The 24,025-nt window shown below is 39.8% G+C and overlaps 1 protein-coding gene across 1 annotated transcript in view; it reads left to right on the top strand.

Annotated features, from left to right (window-relative positions):
* The window catches only part of EVC2 (Ellis van Creveld syndrome 2), a 55,744-nt gene extending 52,645 nt beyond the window's left edge, over positions 1 to 3,099 (top strand). The window contains exons 19-21 of the mRNA XM_009077059.1: positions 1,218 to 1,411; positions 2,255 to 2,356; positions 2,826 to 3,099. Of these exons, the coding sequence (XP_009075307.1) occupies positions 1,218 to 1,411; positions 2,255 to 2,356; positions 2,826 to 3,099 (570 nt within the window). The remainder of the gene's footprint in view (positions 1 to 1,217; positions 1,412 to 2,254; positions 2,357 to 2,825) is intronic.
* Positions 3,100 to 24,025: the final 20,926 nt, after the last annotated feature.

Below are 24,025 nucleotides of genomic sequence, written 5' to 3' on the forward strand. Positions count from 1 at the left end.
AGGTGCATTCACTCCTCTGAAAATGTGGCATGCCAAAAAAGAGACAGGGTTCAAACATTTGCTGGGACATTTGGAATCCACTGTGAGCAAAGAAATTGTCTGTCTTCCTGCATGGTGGGACTTCGTGGGGTTTTTACGTGACATGGGCTTTGTAGTCATCTCCTCCATCAGTGCTTACAGGAGCAGTGATGACTCAGCTGTCATGAGTCCTCTTGAATGTTTGGCACATCTTATCTAACTTCAGCCACCTGACATACATGTATGGTTTGAGTAGACAACAACAACCTTTTTGTGGTGTTATTTGAGGTATTTAACTTGCATTAATTTGCTCTACTCTATTATTTCCATGTAGTTCTCAATATATTGTAGACTTTTCATATTTAGTATGCATGAGAGGTCTGTGGAAACAGCCTTGGGGGGACAGTATTTTTGACAACAGAGCAGAAAATAGCAATGTGATTTTGGTGTTAGAAGAGGGGCAGGAAATGGGGCTGGCTGAGTATTTAAGAAGCAACTAAATTTGAACTTAGTCTATTTGAAGATTATATCAATATGCTTTACTATTGACCTTTGGACCAAAAAGGAGAGGACATTTGGAAAGGAAAATTAAAAAAAGCACCACCGGAACAAAACCAGATGTGTCCTTCACCTCTGAACAAATGTTAGAAACTGTTCTCTGGGCTTATCACAGAGTCTAGTGTTAAGAGAGGCTGAACAATGAAGTGATCAGCCATGACAACATGTAAATGTTCAACATGTAAATGTTGTCATTAGGTTTTAGAGGTTATTTTTCCCCTAATTTTACAGACCAAGGAATGCCATATTGCTTCCCTGCTGTCTCGAAAGGATTTCTTTATAGTAGTAGAATCCATACATATGAACTCAGCCTTATGTGCTAGAATGTGGTTGCATTGTGACCTTTCAGACCAAAGGGCATTGAGTACATGCCCTAAGCAAATATGCCAAGATCAACTGGTTATTTAACATTTACATTATCTAATATTCCAAATGAAATGGAAAACCATAATACACATGGGCCAGCGTGGGCAGAAACGGTGAAGTGTGACCACTTGACACCAAAATTGTCACCACCAACATGATTTTCATTAATACTTTTTGTTCCTATAATGAATAGCTATTTAACTGTGCTAATTCAAATTATTTTAGGATTTATTTTCAATGCTAAATTTATCTGTCTTCCACTCATTAATGCCTAGGAGCTCCGTCTGGCAGGTTATTTAGCTAAACTGACGAGGGTGCCAATGGGGATGCTGCACAGGGTCCTGAACTTGTTGCTGCCCTTCAGCTCACAAAGTGAGGTTCTTTCTGTCCTCGATTCCATCAGTAAATATTCAGATGGTGTTGCTGAAAGTGACAGTAATGCAGAAGAATCTGGCAGCTGTAAGAAAAGGTAAGTACGATGTTTTCTGGTAGAGATTGACAGCGTTTGAAAAAAATCACGTGTGCATAAGTTTCCTTTTGAAATAGTTTAGTGGGGAAAAATACTTTGAAACTGCTAGCTTGTTTTGTGAAATATTTTAACTGTGATAAATCGATTGATAAAAATTTGATTAATTTTATAAGTTCATTGATTAAACAGCAGTTTCATAGATTTATAAATCTTCTGATCATTTTCTTTCTGTTGACTGAATTGGAGTTTCTTAAAATATTTTCCTTCCAGCTTTCTGTATTTATAATATTCATAACACATGAGTTTTTAGGTGTCTGTAGCTCCTAAAGATATGAAGGAAGTTCTCCTTTTTAGTAATGGCAGTTTCAGCCTTGCAGCTGCCTCTCTCTTTGTAGTCCATTACTGAAGTCCCAAGTGGCCACTGTTTTTCCCTCTACTCCCAGAGACAGATACACTCCCAGAGCCTTCATTGCTCCAGATTAGCCCCATTAACATCTGCTGAATGTCTGTGCAGCTAACACCAAGAGATGCTTCCAGAGCTGCTTGCCCAACTCCCTGCCATGGCATGGCAAGGGGAAAAAAGCAGATGTTGTGGCACTGGGCCCTCTGGTTGGCAGATGTGTGTTGTGAAGGAACAGATAAAGGTCCTTGGGAGTGTGCCCTGAGGTGTGATCTTAGCTGATTTAAATGATTTGTGGCAGGGCAGCAAAAATACTTGAATGGCCTTACTGACTGTATTCACAGTATTACTGTCAAGGCTTTGGTAGCTAAAGTCAGAAAGGGAAAAAAGCCTGTATATTTGGGGATTTGCTGCTGAGAAATTTTTCTTTCCTGCTCCTTCAGGAAGAACCAAGAGTTGTGGCAAGCACTGGAGAACAAAGTAAGGCAAGATCTGATAAACAGAAGTTTAGAAAAGATCCCTTCTCTAAGCAAGAGAAAAGACAGGTAAGAAGAAAACAGGAAGAAACATATATGAGCTTATAGTTTATTTAATCTCCAAAGATTCTTCTTACAACTGTTAGAAAATAAGTTCATAAATATGCATTTCTGACACTATTCTGCTGTTCAATGCTTGTGTCTCCTGAATAAATTGACACATAATAAGCAAGTAGAGTAAATACCTAAAAAGATTTTCCTGTACATTTCCACAACATTCCCACATTTTTCATATACATTGCTCATCTTCCCTATGTTTGTTTGTTATAAAACTACATTTCCTTTTGCAATTTTGCCTCTCATAAAATGATATGTAAATTATTGGAGATTGGAATGAATATTACAATTCTCTCTATTGAAATAGGATTTTATTTAGCTCCCAAAGTCACCACTTCAATGTCAGGATATGATATAGCAATTTCTTCTATTTTTTTGCCCCAGTTTTCATTTTTCAATCCCAATTTTTTCATTAATGTAGCTTGATAAAGAAGAAGCAGCGTGCCCTTTTGGAAAAAGCATCATTCATTCATCTTGGATGTTCACCTACACATCACCCTGTGGAACAGTCTGATCCAGCTGCTTCTTTGAACACTGCAGCTGCTGAAGCCATAGAGCTATTCAACACAGGGGAGAAGATACTTTTGTTCCGTGAGCCAAGTGATCCAATACTTACTTTGCATAAATCTCCAAGGAAAAAGAAAAAGAACTTTCTTAATTCTAAAAAGGCTGCTCGTGCAAACATGGACTCATGAGGGCAACTTCCATTTAAAGAATCAATTTAAAATGCAGTGAAATAATGAGAAAGAATGAAGTGTGCAACTCAAATAACCTGTGTTGTTTTAATCGGGTTTGTCTGACATTGGAAATAGCTGTAATTTTAGAATGGCACAGTTAGCAATGTGCCTTTTTGAATTCTTGTCAACATTTGGTGCGGTATAGAATCACAGAATTTAAGGGTTGGAATGGACCTTACAGATCATCCAGCCCCAACCCCCTGCCCTTGGCAGGGACACCTCCTCACTAGATCAGGTTGCTCAATGCTTCATCCAGCCTGGCCTTGAACACTGCCAGGGTTGGGGCAGCCACAGCCTCCCTGGGCAACCTGGGCCAGTGTCTCACCACCCTTAGAGTAAAAAGCTTTCTTCCTCACATCCAACCTAGACTTTCCCTCCTTCAATTTGAACCCATTACCCCTTGTCCTGTCACTGCAGCTCCTAACACAGAGTCCCTCTCCAGCTCCTTGTGGGCCCTTCAGATATTGAAAAGTTGCTCTGAGGTCTCCAAACAGTCTTCTTTTCTCCAGGTTGAACAGCCCCAACTTCCTCAACCTGTCTTCACAGCGGAGATGCTCCAGTCCTCTTAGCAACTTTGTGGCCTCCTCTGGACTTGCTCCAACAGTTCCATGTCCTTCTTATCTTCAGGACACTAGAACTGTATGCAGTATTCCAGGTGGGTCTCAACAGAGCAGAGCAGAGGGGAAGAATCACCTCTTCTGACCTGCTGCCCACACTCCTTTGGATGCAGCCCAGGATTCCTTTGGCTTTTCTGGGCTGAGCTCACACTGCAGCTCATGCTGAGCTTCTCATCCACTGTCACTCCCAAATCTTTCTCTTCACTGCTGATTTCAATTACTTCCCCACCCAACCTGTAGCTGTGCCTGGGATTGCCATCACCCAGATATAGGACCTTGCACTTCATTTTGTTAAACTTCATGAGGTTTGCGTTGTTCCACCTCTCAAACCCGTCAGGGTCCCTCTGGATGGCACATCCCTTCCCTCCAGCAGTGACTGCCCCACAATGAAAGACGTATGTTTTCGATGCACATTTTGGCAGGCGGGACTCAGTGTTCCTTCAGTACATTTTGGTCATTGTTGCACTGATATTACTGTGGCTATATTTTCATAATTTATATAGAAAAGTTATTTATTGTATACAGTAGGTACTGATTTACTATTCTTGTATGTATATATTTTTGTAATAAACTGCAGTACAGCAGATGTCATGAAGAGATGAAGTGGATGAACTACAAGTCCTCTGTTCTCTGATTTTGTGTTATTCTAGCTAATTTGCTGTTTAATGTTGTGTTCTTAATAGGCTTTGAATGTTACTTCTGCAGTCTGTGTTCTGCAGGGGTAGCTGGTAGTCCAGATGTTCAGCATATACTTATGTCCTTAGCCTTACATCCTAGAGTAACTTCAGCTTTTTGCTGTTGTTTCTAAACTTGCTTCAGTTTAACTATGAATGTAACTACAGTTCAACACTGTGTTAAATATTTACAATCTGTTGCAGTTCATTTTCTTGGTGAACCAATAGCATCACATTTGCTTAGCAGAAAAGGGAAAAAATGTAAATGGGCATGTAATACCTTCAGAACTTTTTTGATTGCATTACCTCCAATTTTCATAATTTTAGGTGGGTATTTTTGAAGTTCTTATTTCTGAATGTCTCTAAGTTGATGAGAATATCATTTTACATTTCAAAAAGAGTTAATTTTTAAACCTTTCTAGTTGACTGAAAGAAGCCTGTAAGTATGAACCCTCAAAAGAGGAACAGAAAAAGGCTAGTTAAAAGAACCACATATATTTTTGAGTATTTCATTATATTCAATCTGTTTTGAGGGGGTTTAAGTGTATTTGAATGCTCTGAGCCTACTGTGATCATATATTTCACAATTTTTCATGTATGGATCTTCTGTGTCTTTATAGGGTGCCATGTCATTTTAAAAATTAAAATGTTGCAATGGGCATCTGTCTGCAGTTGGCATCTATTCTAAGTGGAAAAAAACATACTTTTTTTCCCACTTCTCTGATGAGTTTAAATATTCATCCCACAGTAAACAACAATTAGTGTTCCTTATCACTATTAGCATTAGAAAATGTATGCAGTAATTAGCTTGATAATCCTAATTATTTTTTGATTGCATTCTTCAGTCTTTTTGTAGAAGACTTTGCTGTCCCAGAATGAGGAGTCTGTCAGGGCTGTGGGAGCTCAGAGTCACTGTCTTATGTCTGGTATATCATCCCCAAGACCTATATAGGAGGAACCTCAAGTATTACAGAGAGAGGTTTGGCCCTATGCAAGAAAAAACAATAGGAAAACCTTCCTGTGCTCATGGCTCAAGGAGCACTTGAAAGCTTCTCTTGATGTGTCTCTTCCAAGATTTCTTTTCAAGCCCAAACTCTGCACTGTTAGAAAACAAAAGGGAAATGACAGTACTTATCATGGATAAGACATTGAGGCCAATAGCTTTAATTAGTTACAAGAATACAATCCAACATCTGAATATTGATTGCAGTATCACTTTATTATCCTTAGTAGATAATCTATATGTCTAATAATAGAAAGTTGATTCATAACTCTCTCACACCTCATCACAAATTTCAAGTAGCTCAGTGACTGTAACTATTCTAGCAGGGAAAATCATGCCCTGCTATGAGTCACTTTCAGATCATGCAATACATACTCAAAGAAATGTCCAGATATTAACATCTCTTGTGCCCTATGAATGAAGCACTACCTAGGTAATAGCTCAGTTCAGTAAAGAGCTAACTGATGTTCAGCTTTGGGTCACTCAGCTGTTGTGAGTGCAGCTCTCTGTGTGTGCCATAGGTATGAGCATCCTTACTTCACAGGTGAAGTCTTCCAAGGAGTATGTGTACTGGACAAGCTATTAAAGCTATTTGGCTTCCCAGTCATTACTTATAAAATAATTCATATAAGGCCAAATTCTTCAGGGTTTGAAATGTTATCCATATGGACCAAATTGTTCACCATTCTCACTGAATGAACATGAAAAAGGGACACTTTATAGTTTGGCTGAACCTCCTATTTTAAACAGATGTAGCTACATTAAAAGGATAGAAGTATCTGGTAAGAGGATTCATATCATGCTTATTGTAGAACTGAGACTTCAAAGAGATGCATCAGTCATTTAGCAACACTTGCTGTTGGTTTCTACCTGGCTATATAATGCACTTTAGTGACGTGGAAAGTACTGGGAGTGAAGGACTCTTCCAAGGAGCCAAAACATGCAAAGAGCAAGCAAAAGTAACTGTCCTTGGGCAGTGCTACTTTAATCCACACAGTAAAAGCTGAGTTGCTGGCAGTGATATACTTTATTGAAGAAATTATTCTCCATGCTGAACTAATAAACTGTGGGGTTTTGTTATCATTTGTTCAACATGCGCTTGACTAATTAATAAACACTTTCAAGCTGTACCCACTGCACAGTGCATCCTTTGTGCCCAGGGCTCAGGATTTCCAGCAAGCTTATTAGTTGTGCACAGGCTCCTCAGTGTTATCATTAACCCACCTTTCTGCTCACACTGTGATCCCTCATGAAGGACCATGTAGGGCATTTCATGGGATGTTTAAAGTTGTCAAGGTCCTCCGTGCCCATAGATTTAACCACATCCATACACATTTGTCAACTGCTTTCGTTGAGATTTAGTTTCTTGTCATGAGTGAGTTAAACCAAGAAACCCATGTGAATCCCAGTGGTGGATGAATAAAGGTCTGGGAACTAAGGCCTCAATGCACTTCATTTCCTTTGTGATTAGAACAAGAAATGAAAAATCATACCAGCAGTGGAATAAGGCAGTTCTTTGCCAGCTGTTGTATATGCACCATGGGCTGTCATGGGAATTGACTCTGGAATAGCAGTGCAGTGGGGGGGAGAGGACTCCTGAGCTGTCTGTCTCCTTCAAAGCATGGAGAGAAAAGCCATGGCTGAGTAGATTTCCTGTGGTCTTTTGATGCCTAGCAGGAAGCTGTACCACTAATGGTGCATATGCTGACAAACATCTTTGAAAGCATCTTGTATGTTGCTGTGAAGAGTTAATTTCTGCTAACAATCCGACTGCACAAGGAATACAGGGAGGTTATAGAATTACTTTGTTCTGAGAGTAGTTGTATTGCTGCCTTTGTGTCTGAGAGATATTCTTCCTAGTTGAAGAGTAGGAAGAGAGCACTTCAACTAACATTTGGGAATAATATTTGCCAAGGATATGTGATAAGAAAATTATGATATAAAAAACTCCATAAATTTTGAGGAGGAAAAAAAAACCCTGCAGAAATGACTGGCCATCTTCCTGGCTCCTCCAATTTCTATGCATATGAATAGTTCCTTAAATGCAATTATGCTGTTTACATGAATGAAGATGTCAGGGTTTGGTTAACACAACCCCTGTACACAGTGATTCAGTGTTGTATCACTCTAGAGAGTAATTCAGTGTGGCACAAAATCCTGCTAGCATGTTCTGGCTGTCAAAGCATGCTCCGTGCATAAGGTACATGCTGCAATTTGTTTTGCTTTATTTTGACCATCTAAATGTCACAGTGTCTAATCTAACCTAAATCTCATGGCTTTCCCCATAGCTGAGAGACAGGTACAGGCACTACCCTAGGATGATTTCTCCTTTTCTTGGGCTTTTTTGCTGTGTGTGGTTTGTGCAAACCAGAGGTACATTGTCATTGAGTGTCTCAGAACCTCTGCAGAAAAGATACTGAGTTCCAGACATCAGGGAGAACAACTGTATTTTATTAGACTAATGAGTATGTTTGGGCAAAGCAGAGTTTTACAGCTATTAAGTCTTTTTTTCAAATGAAATCAGAACTTTTTCGCTCCTGGCTGCAGTTGCTGTGGGAACAATTTCAAATAAATATGTAATTAGAGCTGGTCAATATTTATAATGAAGGAATAACTTTCACTTCAAAACCAAACTTCATTAACACATATTAAACAAAAATGGAAATAAAAACATTTAGGCTGATTTGTTTCCACTTTCCTTTTTCCTCTTTTGCTCAATGCCTTTAAATAACTGAAATTTTTCCCCTTTTCCTTAAATTTATTTAAATAGGTTGGTTTGGTTTGGTTTGGGTTTTTTTACTAGAGGCAAAACATATTACAAAATACTTGGATGAAAGAGCTGTTCATTTTCAAACAGTTCTTTAGGGCAAAATCCACAATCTTGTGACCTTGCATTAGTACTAATAAGAGGGTGTTTATTTAAGGATACAATATCCAAATGTGATCTTCAGTGAATTTTTCTCCCCTACATTCTAACTCTAAAAGCACCTGCATTTCAGAAGCCTTAAGCTTTCTTTTTCTATAGATACCTAAAGTTTAATTAGCAATTATGTGTCAGTGGTCCCACAGTGGTCCAGTCACGATGGGGCTGCATATCTTGATGTCCTACTGATCCTGAAACATGGTTATCTTCTGGAAATTAGGTGGAGGAGGCTCAGTGAAGGCTCTACAGGTGAGTGCTGCTCCCAGACCAGCATATCACACGTGGTCAGTTGGGCTGGGCTGACCAGGAGGTAATTGACTGGCACAGGTCACACTTGCTAGAGGAATCCAGGTGTCTTTTTATTTAAAGAAGGTTGGCTTTTTTCTTTCTAATGCCTTCCTAATGAGTCATCGGGGCTTTACATGAGTGTTTTTTTTAAAACAAGATATTTTAATGTTTCATCCTCCAGAAACAGTCAAGTGTACATAAAACAGTCATAGAAATCATGTGAAGATGCAAATTCTTAGCCCTCTCCTGCCTGTATGAATGGAGCACTGTATATTCCCTCACACCAGGCTGAGTTATGATACTATTATTTGCATAGAGGTAGCCTTTACACTGTCTAAATTCTCCAAAATCCTAAATATCATTGTCTGAAGTCTGAAAATCCAGTAATTAAAGTGTCTTTGTTTCAGCAGGTGGGAGAAACATGAGGCAGCACAGTCATCCAGGCTCAGTATTTGACTTGTTCAGGATACTTGGGGCACGAAGTTTGAAGGGAAGCTGAGTAAACCCTTTGCTCTTTGCCTGCTGGTGTTAAGCAATACTTTAGACTATCACTTTATAACCATCCTTACAAGATTTTCGAATGAATGAAAGATTTCTGGCAAACAGTTAAATTTTGGCACCGTCACAGTAAGAAATATGTCTTTGCTGAAGGCAATTCACTTATCACTGCCAGTTTTCATGCCCAACACCTCTTTCTCCTTCTCCAGCTTCTTTGAGTGAGGACTGGGGACTGGGAGGTGTTAGGTACAGACACATTACAGGAAACTAAAAGGTATTATGAGACTAATATGCTAAGTATGTTGCCTTGCTCAGCTGTAACTCACAGAGAGACTTACAGCTCAGGGAGAGAGTCACAGTTACAGGGAGAGTCTTGGTTTTATTGCTATAAATTGCATTAATCAAAGTGAACACCAACAAATCTTTAGACTCCTTTCATGACAGTTAACATCTACAGAACCTAAAAGGTTATTTTTGGAGATAGATTTGCCTGGGAGTGCATGGATCTATTGCTGACATGAGAAATCTGCTCCTTCTGGTTGAGGATGATGCCAATGTGCCCAGGAACTGCTGCTGCAATGAGCTGAAGTGCAAATAGTTACTCATGTGCCATGTAGTTGTGTTACAGAAATTAAAATTGTTGATCATATCCTTCCAACAATCCCAAGAGGTTTTTCTTAGTCCTTCCTGATGCTTGAATGAAATAACCAGCAAGCTAAATATGCAGATGTGCTTTATGAAGCACTGGTGTTATTTCACATGTCTGTGAAAATTCCACTTGGAGCCAGATCTGGAGCACAGATCCATTGATGTCAACAGATGTATCCTAATTGATACGCCTTGAAGCTATTTGGTGATTCATATGTTCATATGTTTTTTTTAAAAAACTTCTCTTTTTACCTTTGCATAAACATAAAACCACAAGAAATAAACACATCTGTGCATACTTTCTGTATTTTGACTGGCAACAAATCTTTAGACCTGAAAATCTATTTCTGTTCTATTCAGCCTCATATGCCCTCCCAGCGACAAGGAAATTTTAATTCCATTTGATTCCAACCACAGTTAAAATGAATAATTCTAACTACTCCTTGGCTTTCAGACTGTCTGGTAACACTGAGCAGCCTTGCAGGGTGTAGAGAATTGCAGGTGGAATGACAACTACCAGGCTGATGCTGCACACTCTGGGCATGTGCATAAAGGCATAATTTACATCTCTTCCTTTTTCTCACTTGGAGTAAAGTAATTTCTTTAATAAAACAATTCTTTGTGTTTCAGCAATATGGACTTCACAATACTTACAGCATTTTTTTTTGCATTAACATGGTAAAGAAATATCACTACTACCATTTAACAGAGGGGCAAGTGAAGCACAGAATAAATAGATTTAAGGAGAGTGGCCTTTCCAGCAAGTGGCATTTTCCCCACAAACATCAGTTATGAGTAGATGATGCCATCCCTTCCCAATGAGAGGTGTAGAACAGCTGATGCTATTTCACAAGTGCCCCAAACATGAAGGCCTGAGAGCAACTGAGGGGACAAAGCAGCAATAAAATAAGAAAAGTTCTTCTTGAGCATGCAGTGATTTGAATGAGGGACTGATCTCTCTCACTTCAAATAATTCAGAGTTGTCATTAAAAATATCTTTATTGCTGCCATCATTGCAGTTATTCCTTGAGAATACGTTTCAAAAGTGCTTCAGTTTCAATGCCATTGTGAAGGTAATCATTTTTCAAAGAGTATGATTGCAAAGTAGTGGTTGGAATTAAGGACTATCCAACCAATTCTACCACTACTGTTTCAGTGAAATGTGTGTGAAGAAAGAGAGTGGGATGGTATACCAGTTTCTTTTCAGTGACTAGAAACCTGTTCAGGTTCTCATGTGTTTAAATGAATATAATGTCAGATCTAAAATTCAGGAGGGTGGATAGACTCATCAAGGAAAAGTTGCAGTCAGCATGCACAAAGTATAAAAGCCTTAAAAATACATGTGTGGAAATAGACCTGAAGCTCTGTTTCAGGTTCCTGACTACCAATGAATGTCCTGGCTTAGCAGAGTAAGCACTGAGGCAGCAGTAAGTGCTGGGTTCAGAGTTACTGCTTACATTGGCTTAGATTAGTCACTTCATGTTTTGTCTGAAGTGCTGGTGTTATTAAGAGCATGAAATAACTGTTGACTGTAATTGATAGGAAAATAGTTATTCTGGATGCTTTTTCTTGAATACAGTTTTGATGTGTCCCCAGAAAGATCACAAAAGTAGCATTTTGCTCAAACTTCAAGTGTATTGATTAAAATCAGGTTTGGGACACTTTGGGACTATTCCTTGGGACTGGTACTATTCTGGGACTATTGCTCAGGGACTGTTCCTCATCCTGTGCTGTGTGCAGGGCTCACTAACTGGGCAGTAGAGGAGGGCAGTGGAGCTACAAGGGGTTACTAGAAAGAGAAGACTTATAGAGGCTTAAACCCCAAGCTGGTCAAAGTGTAAGTCCTTAGTCTATAAGTGCTTTTGCAAGCAGTATAATCATAGAATCATAGAATCATCAAGGCTGGAGGTGACCTCTATGGTCATTGAGTTCAACCATTAACCTGCCACTCTGCTGTTGTGCCTAAACCCTAAACCATATCCTCCAGTACCAGATCCAGATGCCTCAAACACCTCCAGGGATGGTGACTCCACCACCTCCCTGGGCAACCTATTCCAGTGCCTGAACACTCTAATAGTGAAAAAAATTTTCCTAACATCTAATCTGAAACTCCCCTGTCTCAGCTTATGACTATTCCCTCTAGTCCTCAAGCTAAGCCTAAATCAAAGCCCGATTTCTTTTTCATGTTGTCTTCCAGGTAACTTTTGATCTTGGTAGTAGCAGTAGCCTTTTGGTTTGTTCTGACAAGTTCAGAAGTTTAGAAGAGACAGGTATAGCAAGAGGGGTGGGGGGGTAGCAATGTATCTTAGAGAGTGCCTTGACAGTCCTCAAATTGACAATGGTGAAGATAACAAAGTCTCTGATTCTATGACAGACAAATTGAGAAAACATTGTTCCCTGTCTCAGTTCCTTCCCTTGGTCCATAATTTTTCAGGTGGTGTGAAGAAGACAGGTGGGCTGACGGGAGCAAGCCCATCTCTGGGAGCTATTTGGTGATCCTCTTTGTGCTACATCCTGACATCACTGGTTTGCCCCTCAGTGAAGACTGAAACAGGGAGAGGCTGTGCCTGCCATGACCTGCACCCTGTTCCCCCCAGGGACTCTGCTTACCCATATCATCCCTCGTTCATGTCCTGTTCCTTCCCTGCACTGTTACCTCAGTGCAGCATCCACCTCCTTTTGATTGCTTCTAGGAAAGACAATGAAGAAAAAGAAAGAGAAAGAAAAGAGAAGAAAAGAAGGAAAGAAAGAAAGAGAAAAGTCAAAAAGGAAAAGCCCAGGTATCTTTAGCAGCAGCACAACCAGAGAGGCAGCAAATGCAATTCTTTATGTAGTGCTCCCCTAGCCTGAGATTTACCAGGTCTGGACAGGAACTGAGCATCTCTGTTAATTTTTTTTGGTCTGCTCCCATTTTTGCCTTTTGGTAAGCACAAACCACCTCAAAGAGCAGTGAAAATTCTAGTTCCTCTCTTTTCCCCAAAGAGACAGCTGAATGCTTTAATGCCCTTAAAGAGACTGACAAATAAATGTATTTTTCATAGCACAGAATTCCTCTCTACAGGCAAAGCAAAAGAGGTAAACAGCGTTGTTCAATTTATTTTCACTTTGTCTTTTACTTTTTAAATGCTTTAATAGATTTCCTCACCTCCTTTTTATCTTTCAGAGAGGGTTAAAAAGATTTACTGGTGGTTGTTGCCATGGTGCTCATATCAAGGTGTCTGCATTCATTCCTCTAAACCTTGGTTAGTGCTGGTACATGTTTACAGCTTTGTCTGTCTGGATCTGTTTGCTCTATCAGAATTAACACAGTGCATCCCAGCTGGTAGAGAATGTGTGCTTGATTTTGCCTTGAGAGGATGCAGAATAAATGCAGTGTGAAAGAAAGGCCTGCAGGCCTTTTTGTGATACTTCTCAAGTGTTTTTGTAAACTCAGAACATGCATGTGCAGAGACAGACATGAGAGACGTTGTGCTTGGCAATGTTTTCAAATTATTTAGATGATTTTAATAGCTTTTTGAATCACTGCAACTGAATGGGCAGTCCTTGACAGCTGATATTATGAAGAGACATTCCTGGATAACATCATCATTGGAGCTTTTTAAGGGGGAGGGAGGGGGAAGAAAAAACCCACAACACACTGTGAATGGTCATAGCTCCATAGCTCTAACATTAGTAGTGATCTTTTTTGTTTGTACTGATTCAATTTTTTGAGATGTAGACATGACACAGGGCTTTAGCTCTAAAAGATCAGGTGGTCTCCAGTCCTTCTTCAGGACACAGAGCAGAGGAGAAGGTGTAAGAAATTCACAGCCCAAGCCCTGACCAGAGGCAAGGGGTGAGCTCCAAGCCCAGGCTTTGTGCTGAGGTCCTGGTCATGTTGCTGAGCTCCATTGGTTATTTTTTTCTGTGCTGAACTACACTAATCCATGAGTGAACACAAAATGGGCTGCAAGGGCTTGAGTTTCTGATGGCTACACATCTTTATTTGCAATTCTCTACTATTCCTCCACTTGTGAGCTGATAGCAGTATCATTTGTTTAGTAAGTACCATCAGTGGGTTCAGGTCTTATATTTGTTATCCTCCCTTCTGAGGTAAATCTAATACCTGGAAAAGTACAACTCAAGAGGGATTGTGTGAGATGTGCAGTTGCTCTGATGTAACATGGCAGCATTTTGTCAGTGACATGGAAATTTTCATCCCTGGATAATCATACTTGTTCTAAAATACTGGCTGTTTCCTATTGGTTAAATAAAAAAGATGTGTCCTTATTTTGGAGCAGAGGATGATTTCATAGGTTTGTGCTTCTGTATTAGAGGAGACAGAGTAGAACACCAGTCAAGAGGGTCACAAAGTTGATAAGAGGACTGGAGTATCTCCCCTATGAGTAAAGGCTATGAGGAGAAGTTGGGGCTGTTGAGCCTGGAGAAGAGAAGGTTGTGTGGAGTCCTCAGAGCACCTTCCAGGAGCTGAAGGGGCTCCAGGGAAGCTGCAGAGGGATCTGTGTTAGGAGCTGCAGTGACAGGACAAGGAGCAATGGGTACAAATTGAAGGAGGCAAAATTTAGGTTAGATATTAAGAAAAAACTTTTCCCTGTGAGGGTGGTGAGGCACTGGCACAGGTTGCCCAGGGAAGTGGTGGCTGTCCCAGCCCTGGCAGTGTTCAAAGCCAGGTTGGATGAAACCTTGAGCAACCTGCTCTGGTGGGAGGTGTCCCTGCCCTTAGCAGAGAATTGGGACTGGATGGTCTGAAATGTCTTAAGAAAGGTTTTAACTGGTCCATGTAAAAGTTTTTTGAAGTCAGTGTTGTGTCCTCAGTGTTACCATTTGTTAGTGCTAAGGCAAAACCAAGAACTGGGCAAGAAGGAATCATCCTTTCCCAGTTTGCAACTATTTTAGGTCTGACATTTGGATGTGGTTTTTGTGTTTACAGTGGGTTTCTCTTTCATCTATTTCTCCACCCTTGTACCCATCTAACATTAGCACCCACAGTATCCTTTGGCAATGAGATCCATAGGTCTGTTTCCTAAGTAGCACATCATTTTGTTTGTTTTGTATAAATTGGGGTTGACATAGGACATAAATAAGTGTGCCAAGTCCCTTCAAAGTGAATATTTTCTGTAGACTGTCCATCTTTGCCTCCTGCCAGAGCTGGAGAGCCAGAGCTGCTCTCTTGGAGCCACATTCCTCCTCAGCACACGTGGGTGCCAAAGGAAGAGGTGTGAATATGAATCTTAACACCACGTGGCATCATTCAGAATTTATGTGTTTACCCTTACCTGTTTTATTTCTAAGCTATGTTTATTATGCTTACTGTACAATAGTTGTACAGTTGAAAAAACAAGTAAAAATTTCCCATTCTCATAGTAAATAGTATGAAAATGTAATTTTGAAAACAGATCCTCATGGTTTGGTGAGTGACAGTGCAAGTTTTGCCACGCTGTAATTTGGTTTTGCACAGTGCTAATCACCACAGTGCCTAAACCTCTCACAATGCATCAACACCACTGTTTTCTAGGGAAGGATCATTTTTCTTGCATGGAGGGAGAGCTAAGACATTTGAGCTCTGGTTTAGCACCCAGGAAAACTGATGACAAATCTGACTTCTAAAGGTCAAACAAGGAGTCTGTGGCAGAGCAGAGAACAGGATAACAGCTCAGTACTTTGACCCCTGGACCATTTTTGTCAATGTTTTTCAACATCTTTCCAGGGTTTATGACATGTTTTCACTAGTCAGAATTCACTCAATCATCCACATCACTAGGATGATGTATTACTAAAATATTTTGGCACCTTACATGTATGTTCCGCTTAATATTTGCAAGCAGTTAGAAAATGCAGTTTCCAAAATGATAGATCAGTGGGTGAAGGATTCATTTTCTGTGTGGCTCTAAAGCATTGACAATATTAGAATGTACTTTTCCTTTCTTGCTGATCTAGTAGGGTAAGCTGCTGTATTTTGCTGCCACTTGTATATCCTAAGTGTGTTACAGGCTTTCTCCATTGATTAATAATCCTCTGATCTGTTTTCTGTTGCGACAAACCATGTAAAAATTGAGTTTTATATGTGACCAAGAAATTTTATATAGTAGTTGTCTTCTCATTCTTATTTAACTCTTATTTTGGATGCAACTCTTATTTTGAGCAACCTCCTGATGTAGTTGAAGATGTCCCTGCTCATTGCAGGATGTTTGGGCTAGATGAACTTTAAAGGTCACTTCCAACCCAAACTATTCTATTATTCTATAATTTTGGTTTGGCAAACAACAGAGAAAGGATATTCTCAAAGGTCTTATTTTGGTTTGTTTTCTCTGCAGGACAATCAACTTAGTTTTTCAAGGATACTGAATGAGATGTCATTTTATAAGTGTCATGATCTTCCCCCCAAGCAGCCTACAAGATTACTGTGAATTTATTTTCTTTTTTTTCCTGATTCAATTGAATAATCCATTACTGTATTTATATGCAGTGATAAAAGTTTTAGTAGCATAGACATATTTCTGAATTCCTTTTGAAAACTGGATGCAGTTTCAGAGGAGCACAAACGATGTGGAATGTGAGCAGGGGTGATAGATTCCTGGATGAATATTGCTAAAACAGTCATGAGAAATACTCAGAAGTTGCTAGGAACAGTAGCAATCACAGACAGAAAGATCATAACTCAGCAGAGCAGTTCTTGCTGTTAAATGACACTGTGGATTTAGATGATTCCACTCGTGTATTTTCAAACGAGGGTAAGAGTAGGACAGAACTATTTTAACCCCAAACTACATTTATAGCAGTTTGTTGTGCTAAAATCTAGGCAGAGTGAATCCTGAATAAAAAATGGTCCAAATGAAAAAAACCAGTGTTTACCAAGGATTACCCAAATGTGATAGAACACAGCCATTGCCTGGAATAGAACAGTGAAACAAAGACCCTGATTCCAGGTTTCCTAATGGCATTGGGAGGCTTTTCATTCAGTTCAGAGAATCTGGGGTCTGGTCAACAGTTATCTTTTCAAAACACATTTTGTCAGGCAGTCTGAAGTGCCTGGCACAGATGGGTCTCGTAGCTGTTCTTGGAGAGACGTTGGCCCCTGTGTTTGTGTAGCTCAGCCATAGCAACTGCCAACAGCTGAAACACAATGTTTTACTGTCTTTTTCAGACTCATAGTAAATCAGCACCGAATTCTTTGGCCATTGCAACATGTAAGTCACTACAGATATTTACTATTAAACTGCAAGATTGTTCCCTAATCAATCACTTGCATAAAAGCCTCAAACAGAGAAAATAAATTGTTCAGCCTAAGCTATTACAAAATCTATTATGTGGGAAATTCATTTCAGTACTTCATTTAATTTAATTAAGTGACTAATGCAATGAGTTTAAGCTTATCTTAAAACACTGATCTGAGGGCTGAATCTCCAGGTCTATATATTTTAATTCTGTCATTCTTTACTTCTCCCAGGTTCCCAAATCCCAAATTTGTCTTAGTGGTAAGTGCCTCATTTAGCTTTGACACAGATTGCTAAGTCTAAGTCTTACACACATTATTTTTCTGTTTATCCCATATGGGCTTAATTTCCTGGGAAGAACAATCAAGATTTTTTCTAGTTTTCTCTATAACTAAAAGTTAACTTTTTTCTTCTTTTGCTCTAAGGTCCCCATAAAATAGGTCATGGCTGAAGTGGAGTGTGGTTCAACAGCAAGGCCTCCCTGGAGGATCAAACAGGAACAGTGACAAACTTCCAGATGAACATGCCCCCAAGTACAAATGTTAGCATCCTAAATATTCCCCTGTTAGCACTTAATATGTTGATAACAGGAACTGTGGTCTCTGTCAGCTCAGTTTGGGCTGAGGATCAGTGTCCACCTAAGTAAGGTCAACAACTTGGCAGATATGGTATTTCTAGCAGATACTTTACAGAGTACAAAACTCAATACAAATACCAACTTTTGGTACATAAATAACCAATAAGGCCTTGGGGAATATTTCTAACCTTTATTTTATTACATTCAAGGGTTTGGGGCTTTTTGTGCAGTTGAAAAAAAAAAAAAGGTCTAAAATACTTGAAGTACTGTTAAGCTACTCCCATGCACACTCTGAACAATTTGTTTAGCTGATGACTCAATCTAACACTAGACCTTTTCCCCACATTTGTTGTAGGGTCTTATGTAACACAGGTCCTGAAATTGTAATTTAAGAGGACTAACCTGGGGGCAAATTTGCCATAACATGAAGCCAAGCTATTACAGTCATCAGCTAGCTGAGAAGGAGCTTGAAGGGGTGAAATGCAGAAAATAAGCCTGTATTTTTCAGAAGTGTAGGTGCTTATGGAACCTGTGGACCATTGCAAACATTGCTAAGCAATTCAATCTCAGCATGATCAATGCATAAAATAGTCTTACAAGAGTTGGAGTTTGGTGACTCTTGAGTCACACAGTGAAACGAGTAAGAAAAATTTCTCACCACAGTTTACATTCTATGGGATATTCTTCTATTTCAATTAATTTTTGGTTTTAATTTTGTTATACTCTGCAAAAAAATATTTAACATTATCTCAGTTTGATTTTCCTTGTTCCCAAAACACAAAACCCAAAGGTTATTTTATGAAAAAAATTAAGAATTATATAAGTTATTTTCTAGAAGCATAAGCAACTAGAAGCATAACCATATTTTAATAATATCTGTGTGTAAATTCCTAGATCTGTCAAGAAGGCAGAAAACCAGGATTCCCTTTTTGCTTTGAGCTGGTAGAAATTTTTCAAGAGAGCATGTTCTGTCAGATAATGAGGATTTGCAGAAATCTGCAGGTTCTGAAGGAATATCTTGGTTTCATGAAATGCAAAGGGAAGACTTTGCCTATCTGCCTGTTCCCCACCTCCCTCAGTTCTGGCAGTTTGTACTTGTCAGCTTTCCTGCCCTCCAGTTTTGGAAACACCAAAAGCCTCTGCTATGAGAGAACTTCAATTTTTTGGAAGTGAACAAATGCACCTTCTGGTCCTGAAATAAATTTTTTTTTAAAGCATCTTCATGATATCTAGTGAGCTCTAATCATACAGTACCTCCTTTTGCACTCCTGTTTCCTCAGCAAGAAGGAAGGCACTGTCATAGAGTCATAGAATCATAGAATTTTAGGGGTTGGAATGGACCTGGAATGGGATCTAGTCCCATGAGCCATGAGCAGGGACACCTCCCCCTAGACCAGGATGCTCAAGGCCTCATCCAACCTGGCTTTGAACACTGACAGGGTTACTGTCTCTGTTGTACAGACATCTATAGTTATATTTTCCCTATTTCCCTTTATTTCTCTGTGGGAATCTATAGAGGGGTGAGATGTGCTTTGCTGGAAGATCACAGCATTTTTTAACACTAGGGGACAGTGGAAAATCAAGTCTCTGAAAGGGAATATGACCTACTGGACACCAATTCTTCAATCCATTCCACAAGAATCTGCTTTGTCCTGCCCTGTCAGACCCACTTTCATCCCAGGTCCCTCCATGCCCTTGCTCCTTGTGCTTTTCCTCTCCTCACTCATCTCTGGGCTCCTTCATCTGTGCTGCCTCTCTCTGCCAGCTCTGCCAGCAGTCCCAGTCTCCACATCTCTTGATTGTGTCCCAACCCTAATTTCCAACCCAATCTCTTTATGAAATCTCAGATTGTAGCCTTGATTTTCTCTTCCTCTTCCAGACTCAGTTTTTCAGCCAGACCTTTCCAGACTCAGGCATTTTCAGTTCTTCTGCTTCACCACCTTTGATCCTTCTCCTCCACAGGTACCACTCCATCTCTCTTGGTTCACAAACACACTGGAACTGCATTGAGTGAACAACATACCAAAGGTTCTGGTATCTTACACAACTGTGGGTTTAGATTTCTTAGCATTTTATTGAATTTGATGGAAAATGCTCGTGGGTCTTGTTATCACAGAGAGGAGCAAGCACTCTGTGACCTGTGCCCTTCTGCCCAGTCTACTGGCAGTAAATTGGTTTCAATTGGGCACAAAACCTATCACAGGAACAGGATAAACTGGGATCCTGAGAGCTGCTTGTGGTTGAGGCTGTAGAACACTTGGCTTTGATTTTACCTGAATATTTAGGCAGTGTGGCTTTGGGGTTGTGCTCCAATGCCATGTGTGTTGGACTGTGCCTTTGCAAAGGAGCCAAGCTGTGTGCTGGGATGATTTCTTTGCATCAGTTTGCAGTGGTGGGAACAGCTTGTGAGAAAGGTGTTAGAGATGAGGGCAGGTTCTTTAAAGGTGAGTATAACAAAGTACAGTTGTCTTATCTTCATTCTCAGTAAGTGGGGAATGGAGAAAGCTATAATTCTCTTTAAATAAATCAACTCGAGCCATATACCAGACTTGAACAGAATATCAATCATTGAGTGGTTAAAATATGAAGTGGTAGGCAAGGCAGCAAAATTTACTTCCTATACAAATGATGTTTGTCTATGCATCTCTTCATGTGTAGTTTTTCTATGCATCTGTTCATGTTTAGCAGAAAGTAAAAGACTCGAGTTTGTCATTACACCTTTCCTTTAGATGGACTGTGGGGAGGGACTCTGCACTTTTCTAGCAGACACTGATGGCCACTTAACAAGGTTAATATCAGTCATGATAATTACCACCGGCATGTCAGAAGTAAACATTTTGATAGATTTCCATTCAGCAGGTTTTACCTTTTACCTTGAAAGTAGAAGAAAATGCTTCAGCTGACACTTGCTTTTATGTAGCTGCTTTGATCTTCCAATGGAAATGGATCTATAATAGCACTAGTTGCTTCCCTTGCATCATTGAAGAGACCTTTTCAGGGAACATGATTTCTTGATAAAAGAAAAAGGACATAGTGCTCCTTATTCTTGGCTCACTGCACATTCCTCTCTTTCCTCTGCATTTGGTTGATGGACTACCTTACAGACTGGCTGAATGGTGCTCACTTGCCAATTTGTTTTTGTAGCAAATGGAATGAATTTTCTTAGCCTTCTGTGCCCCATCTTCCCCTGTGATACACACTTCTGTTCTTTTGGCAAAATAAAATTCTGCATGAGTGTTAATGAAGTCTCTTGCCAGTTGGATTTTGTGTTAAAATCCACATTTTCTCTCTCACCCTACCTACTCTGCCAAATTCTTCATGAAACAAAAGGAATGATTCAATTTAGTCATGTTTAGAGCAAAATAAATTCAAACCCAAGCCTCATTTCTACTATCTCATAACCAGGAGACAGATGCTTTTAAATGTGCTTCATAAAATGGTTTGACTTCCCAAAAAGAATGTTTGTCATCTAAGAAAATGTTTGTCATCTAGTGACAGACAAAACCAAAAACATCCAGACATTAAGATTTGTTGAAGCAAATAATTTTTTCTAACTGATGTGGAAAAAATTGCCTGAAATACATCAAAGCTCACACTGAAATAGAATTCATTGTCATTTGAAAAAGATGGAACTGAGAAGTGTTCTGGTCTCTCAGGACCCTGAATTACAGTCTGAACAGTTTCATGTGAATACTGATTAGAGAGCAGTAACTTTTTGTCCTGTAGTTGATCTTGAGAGCAAGTAATATAGATGTGTAACTTGAACAGCATGTATTTATGGCTTTTTTCCCTAATTGTATGTCAAGTGTGCTGCATACATTGTGCCCTTCATTACAGTTCTCTGTATAAGGGCATCTGGTTTTCTTTCACAGCTTTTCCCCTCCCAGTTGAAGATTTGTAAGGTGGTCATGTTAATCTGGAATTCTTCAGAGACTTGGGAAAAATAGAAAAAAGACATTGTTCTTTCTACTGAGTGGCCACTCTCCTGGAAGGACATATTTTAAGCTCCCTGGGCTTTGAAAAGTCTCAAACTCAAGTTTTGCATTTTCTGGATTAATTTTCTCAGTGTTAAACTGTCATGGTCGTTGCTGATCTAGGAGTATACTATTGCTAGAACAGCTGTAGATCTGAGCTAGATGGAAGCCTCAATGCCTCAAGAAAGATAAGGCTTTTAGACATGCCCCATAGCTGGAGAGGGACTCTTTGTTAGGAGCTGCAGTGACAGGACAAGGGGCAATGGGCACAAATTGAAGGAGGGAAAATTTAGGTTAGATATTAGGAAAATGATTTTTCCTGTGAGGGTGGTGAGACACTGGCACAGGTTGCCCAGGGAGGCAGTAGATGCCCCAACCCTGGCAGTGTTCACAGCCAGGTTGGATGAGCCTTGAGCAACCTGCTCTGGTGAGAGGTGTCCCTGCCCAGGGCAGGGGGTTGGGACTAGATGATCTCTAAGGTCCATTCCAACCCCTAAAATTCTATGATTCAATAATTCTAGGAAATGGAAAAGGTTTAATTTGTTATTGTCAGGTTGTACAAATAAAGTAAACACCCTTTTTTTCTTCAAGGAGAAAAATGCAGTCAAATAATCTGTTTATACATATGTATGCTCTTCAAGCAAATCAGGGCTATGTCCCTGGTATAGATACTGGCTCAGTAAAGCAATAATCTCAGTCCTACCAATAAGAGTGGCAGCACAACAGAGTGGAAGCTGAAAATCAATACTGACACAGTCAAGGTTGGAAGGAGCAAGCTCAGGGAGTTAAATGCTTTGCAGTAGTACAAATATGCTAAACCCATGCAATAAAATAGCCCAGAGCTTTGCTGTGCATGTAGCTGATCAACATGTACTGATACTCAAAAAACTCCACAAAAACTTTAACTCCTTTTTCCCCCCAAGACCCTACAGTATTGTGAAACATGACTGTAGGAAGTACTAGCAAGTTCTTGCATCTTAAATATGATAATGCAGCCTCATATCAATTAGTTACATCCTGGTAGAGTGATTGTAACAGCACAATTCACAGAGGTTTTTCCCAGAGAGGGACAGCTTGATGTCTTAGAGACACAGAGGGCTTCGTTTGCGTGGGAAGGCTGAAAACCCCATGAAGGGGAAACACAGAATTTTGTGGTTCGTGTTGCCAGGGGAATGTCGTAGGTTTAAAGAGGATAAAAACTACAAAATACAAAGTAATGAAGCATCCAGAAATGGCTAGTTGTGTGGACCTATTAATCTTCAAAATAGAAGAAAAAAATAAAAATGAAGTGGAATAAAATTGAAGACTATTAATATGAAATTGTATTTTTTATATAGTTCTCACAAATTGACCTGTAGGATTCGATATGACTGCTACAATCTCTAGCAGATACTTTGCCTTGAAGGGAATAATGAGAAGAATGCAATGAAAGTTGCTGCTATAATCTGAGAACACACTGCCAGTTACATACATTTAGGGCCATTTGTCTGCCCAGAGTGTGTGGTTATGCCTCTATTTGCAAAATAAACTGCACCACTTACTCAAATGACTGTGCCTTTAAGGTGAGAAAAACACATTTCAGAAAACTCTTTAAAATAAAAGGCAAGCAGTCTTACTCTATTTAGTGTTCTTACTTTTCTATTAGCTGTTCAGGATTAACTGTGCCTCTGAAAAATATAACATTAAGCTCAGTACTGAAGTTAGAGAAATGCTACCAACAGGAAATGCTCTGAAACACCCTGACCAGTGGACTTGAGTTTTCAGAAGGCTCTAAGAATTTCCAAGACCTTTAATTCCTGGAGTTTGTGACTGAGCAGTGACAGAGTAGGTAGAAAACTGGATCTTTTGTCTGACAGGTTGTTGGTGAGGTGGGGATGTGTCTGGAGTTGGTGTTTGGCAGGATTATGGAAGAGCAGTACTATCCTGTGCCAGTCAAGGTGATGCTTAGCAGGGATGGATTCCTGTGCTGCAGTGTTCACCTGTGGATGTTTGGGGACTGAGTGCCCTGCCAGGCTATGGGAAAGGCAGGATTTATAGAGAACCATGCAGGTTCTCACCAAGGGGGTGCAGAAGCAGCAAACCAGCTCTGATGACAGCTCTCATCCTCTTTACACCCTGCTTCATTTCAGCTCCCCACATCTGTCTTCAGTTTGATTCTGCAGATGCAGCAAATTTCTGCATGGTGAAACTAGCCTTGTGTGCTCTCATTGGCCTGAGTTGCACAGAGAACAAGGTACTGATGACAGCTCCTGGTGCCACTGTAGCAGGCTCTGCCACCACTCCAGCCCTTTCTGTACTCTCTAAGGTTATATAGCCTGAGCTTCCAAATAAAAATGGCAAATTTATGGCCTTAAAAAAGATGTTGCAGATAATTGAATGTAGAAAAAAAATCCATAAATCTGCATTATATGGGTGCTCATTACATTTGTTAAGCTGATTTAGCTGTTGCCTGATGCCCTGAACACTCT

Source organism: Acanthisitta chloris, unplaced genomic scaffold (assembly GCF_000695815.1).
Source record: "Acanthisitta chloris isolate BGI_N310 unplaced genomic scaffold, ASM69581v1 scaffold9126, whole genome shotgun sequence".
NCBI lineage: Eukaryota > Metazoa > Chordata > Aves > Passeriformes > Acanthisittidae > Acanthisitta > Acanthisitta chloris.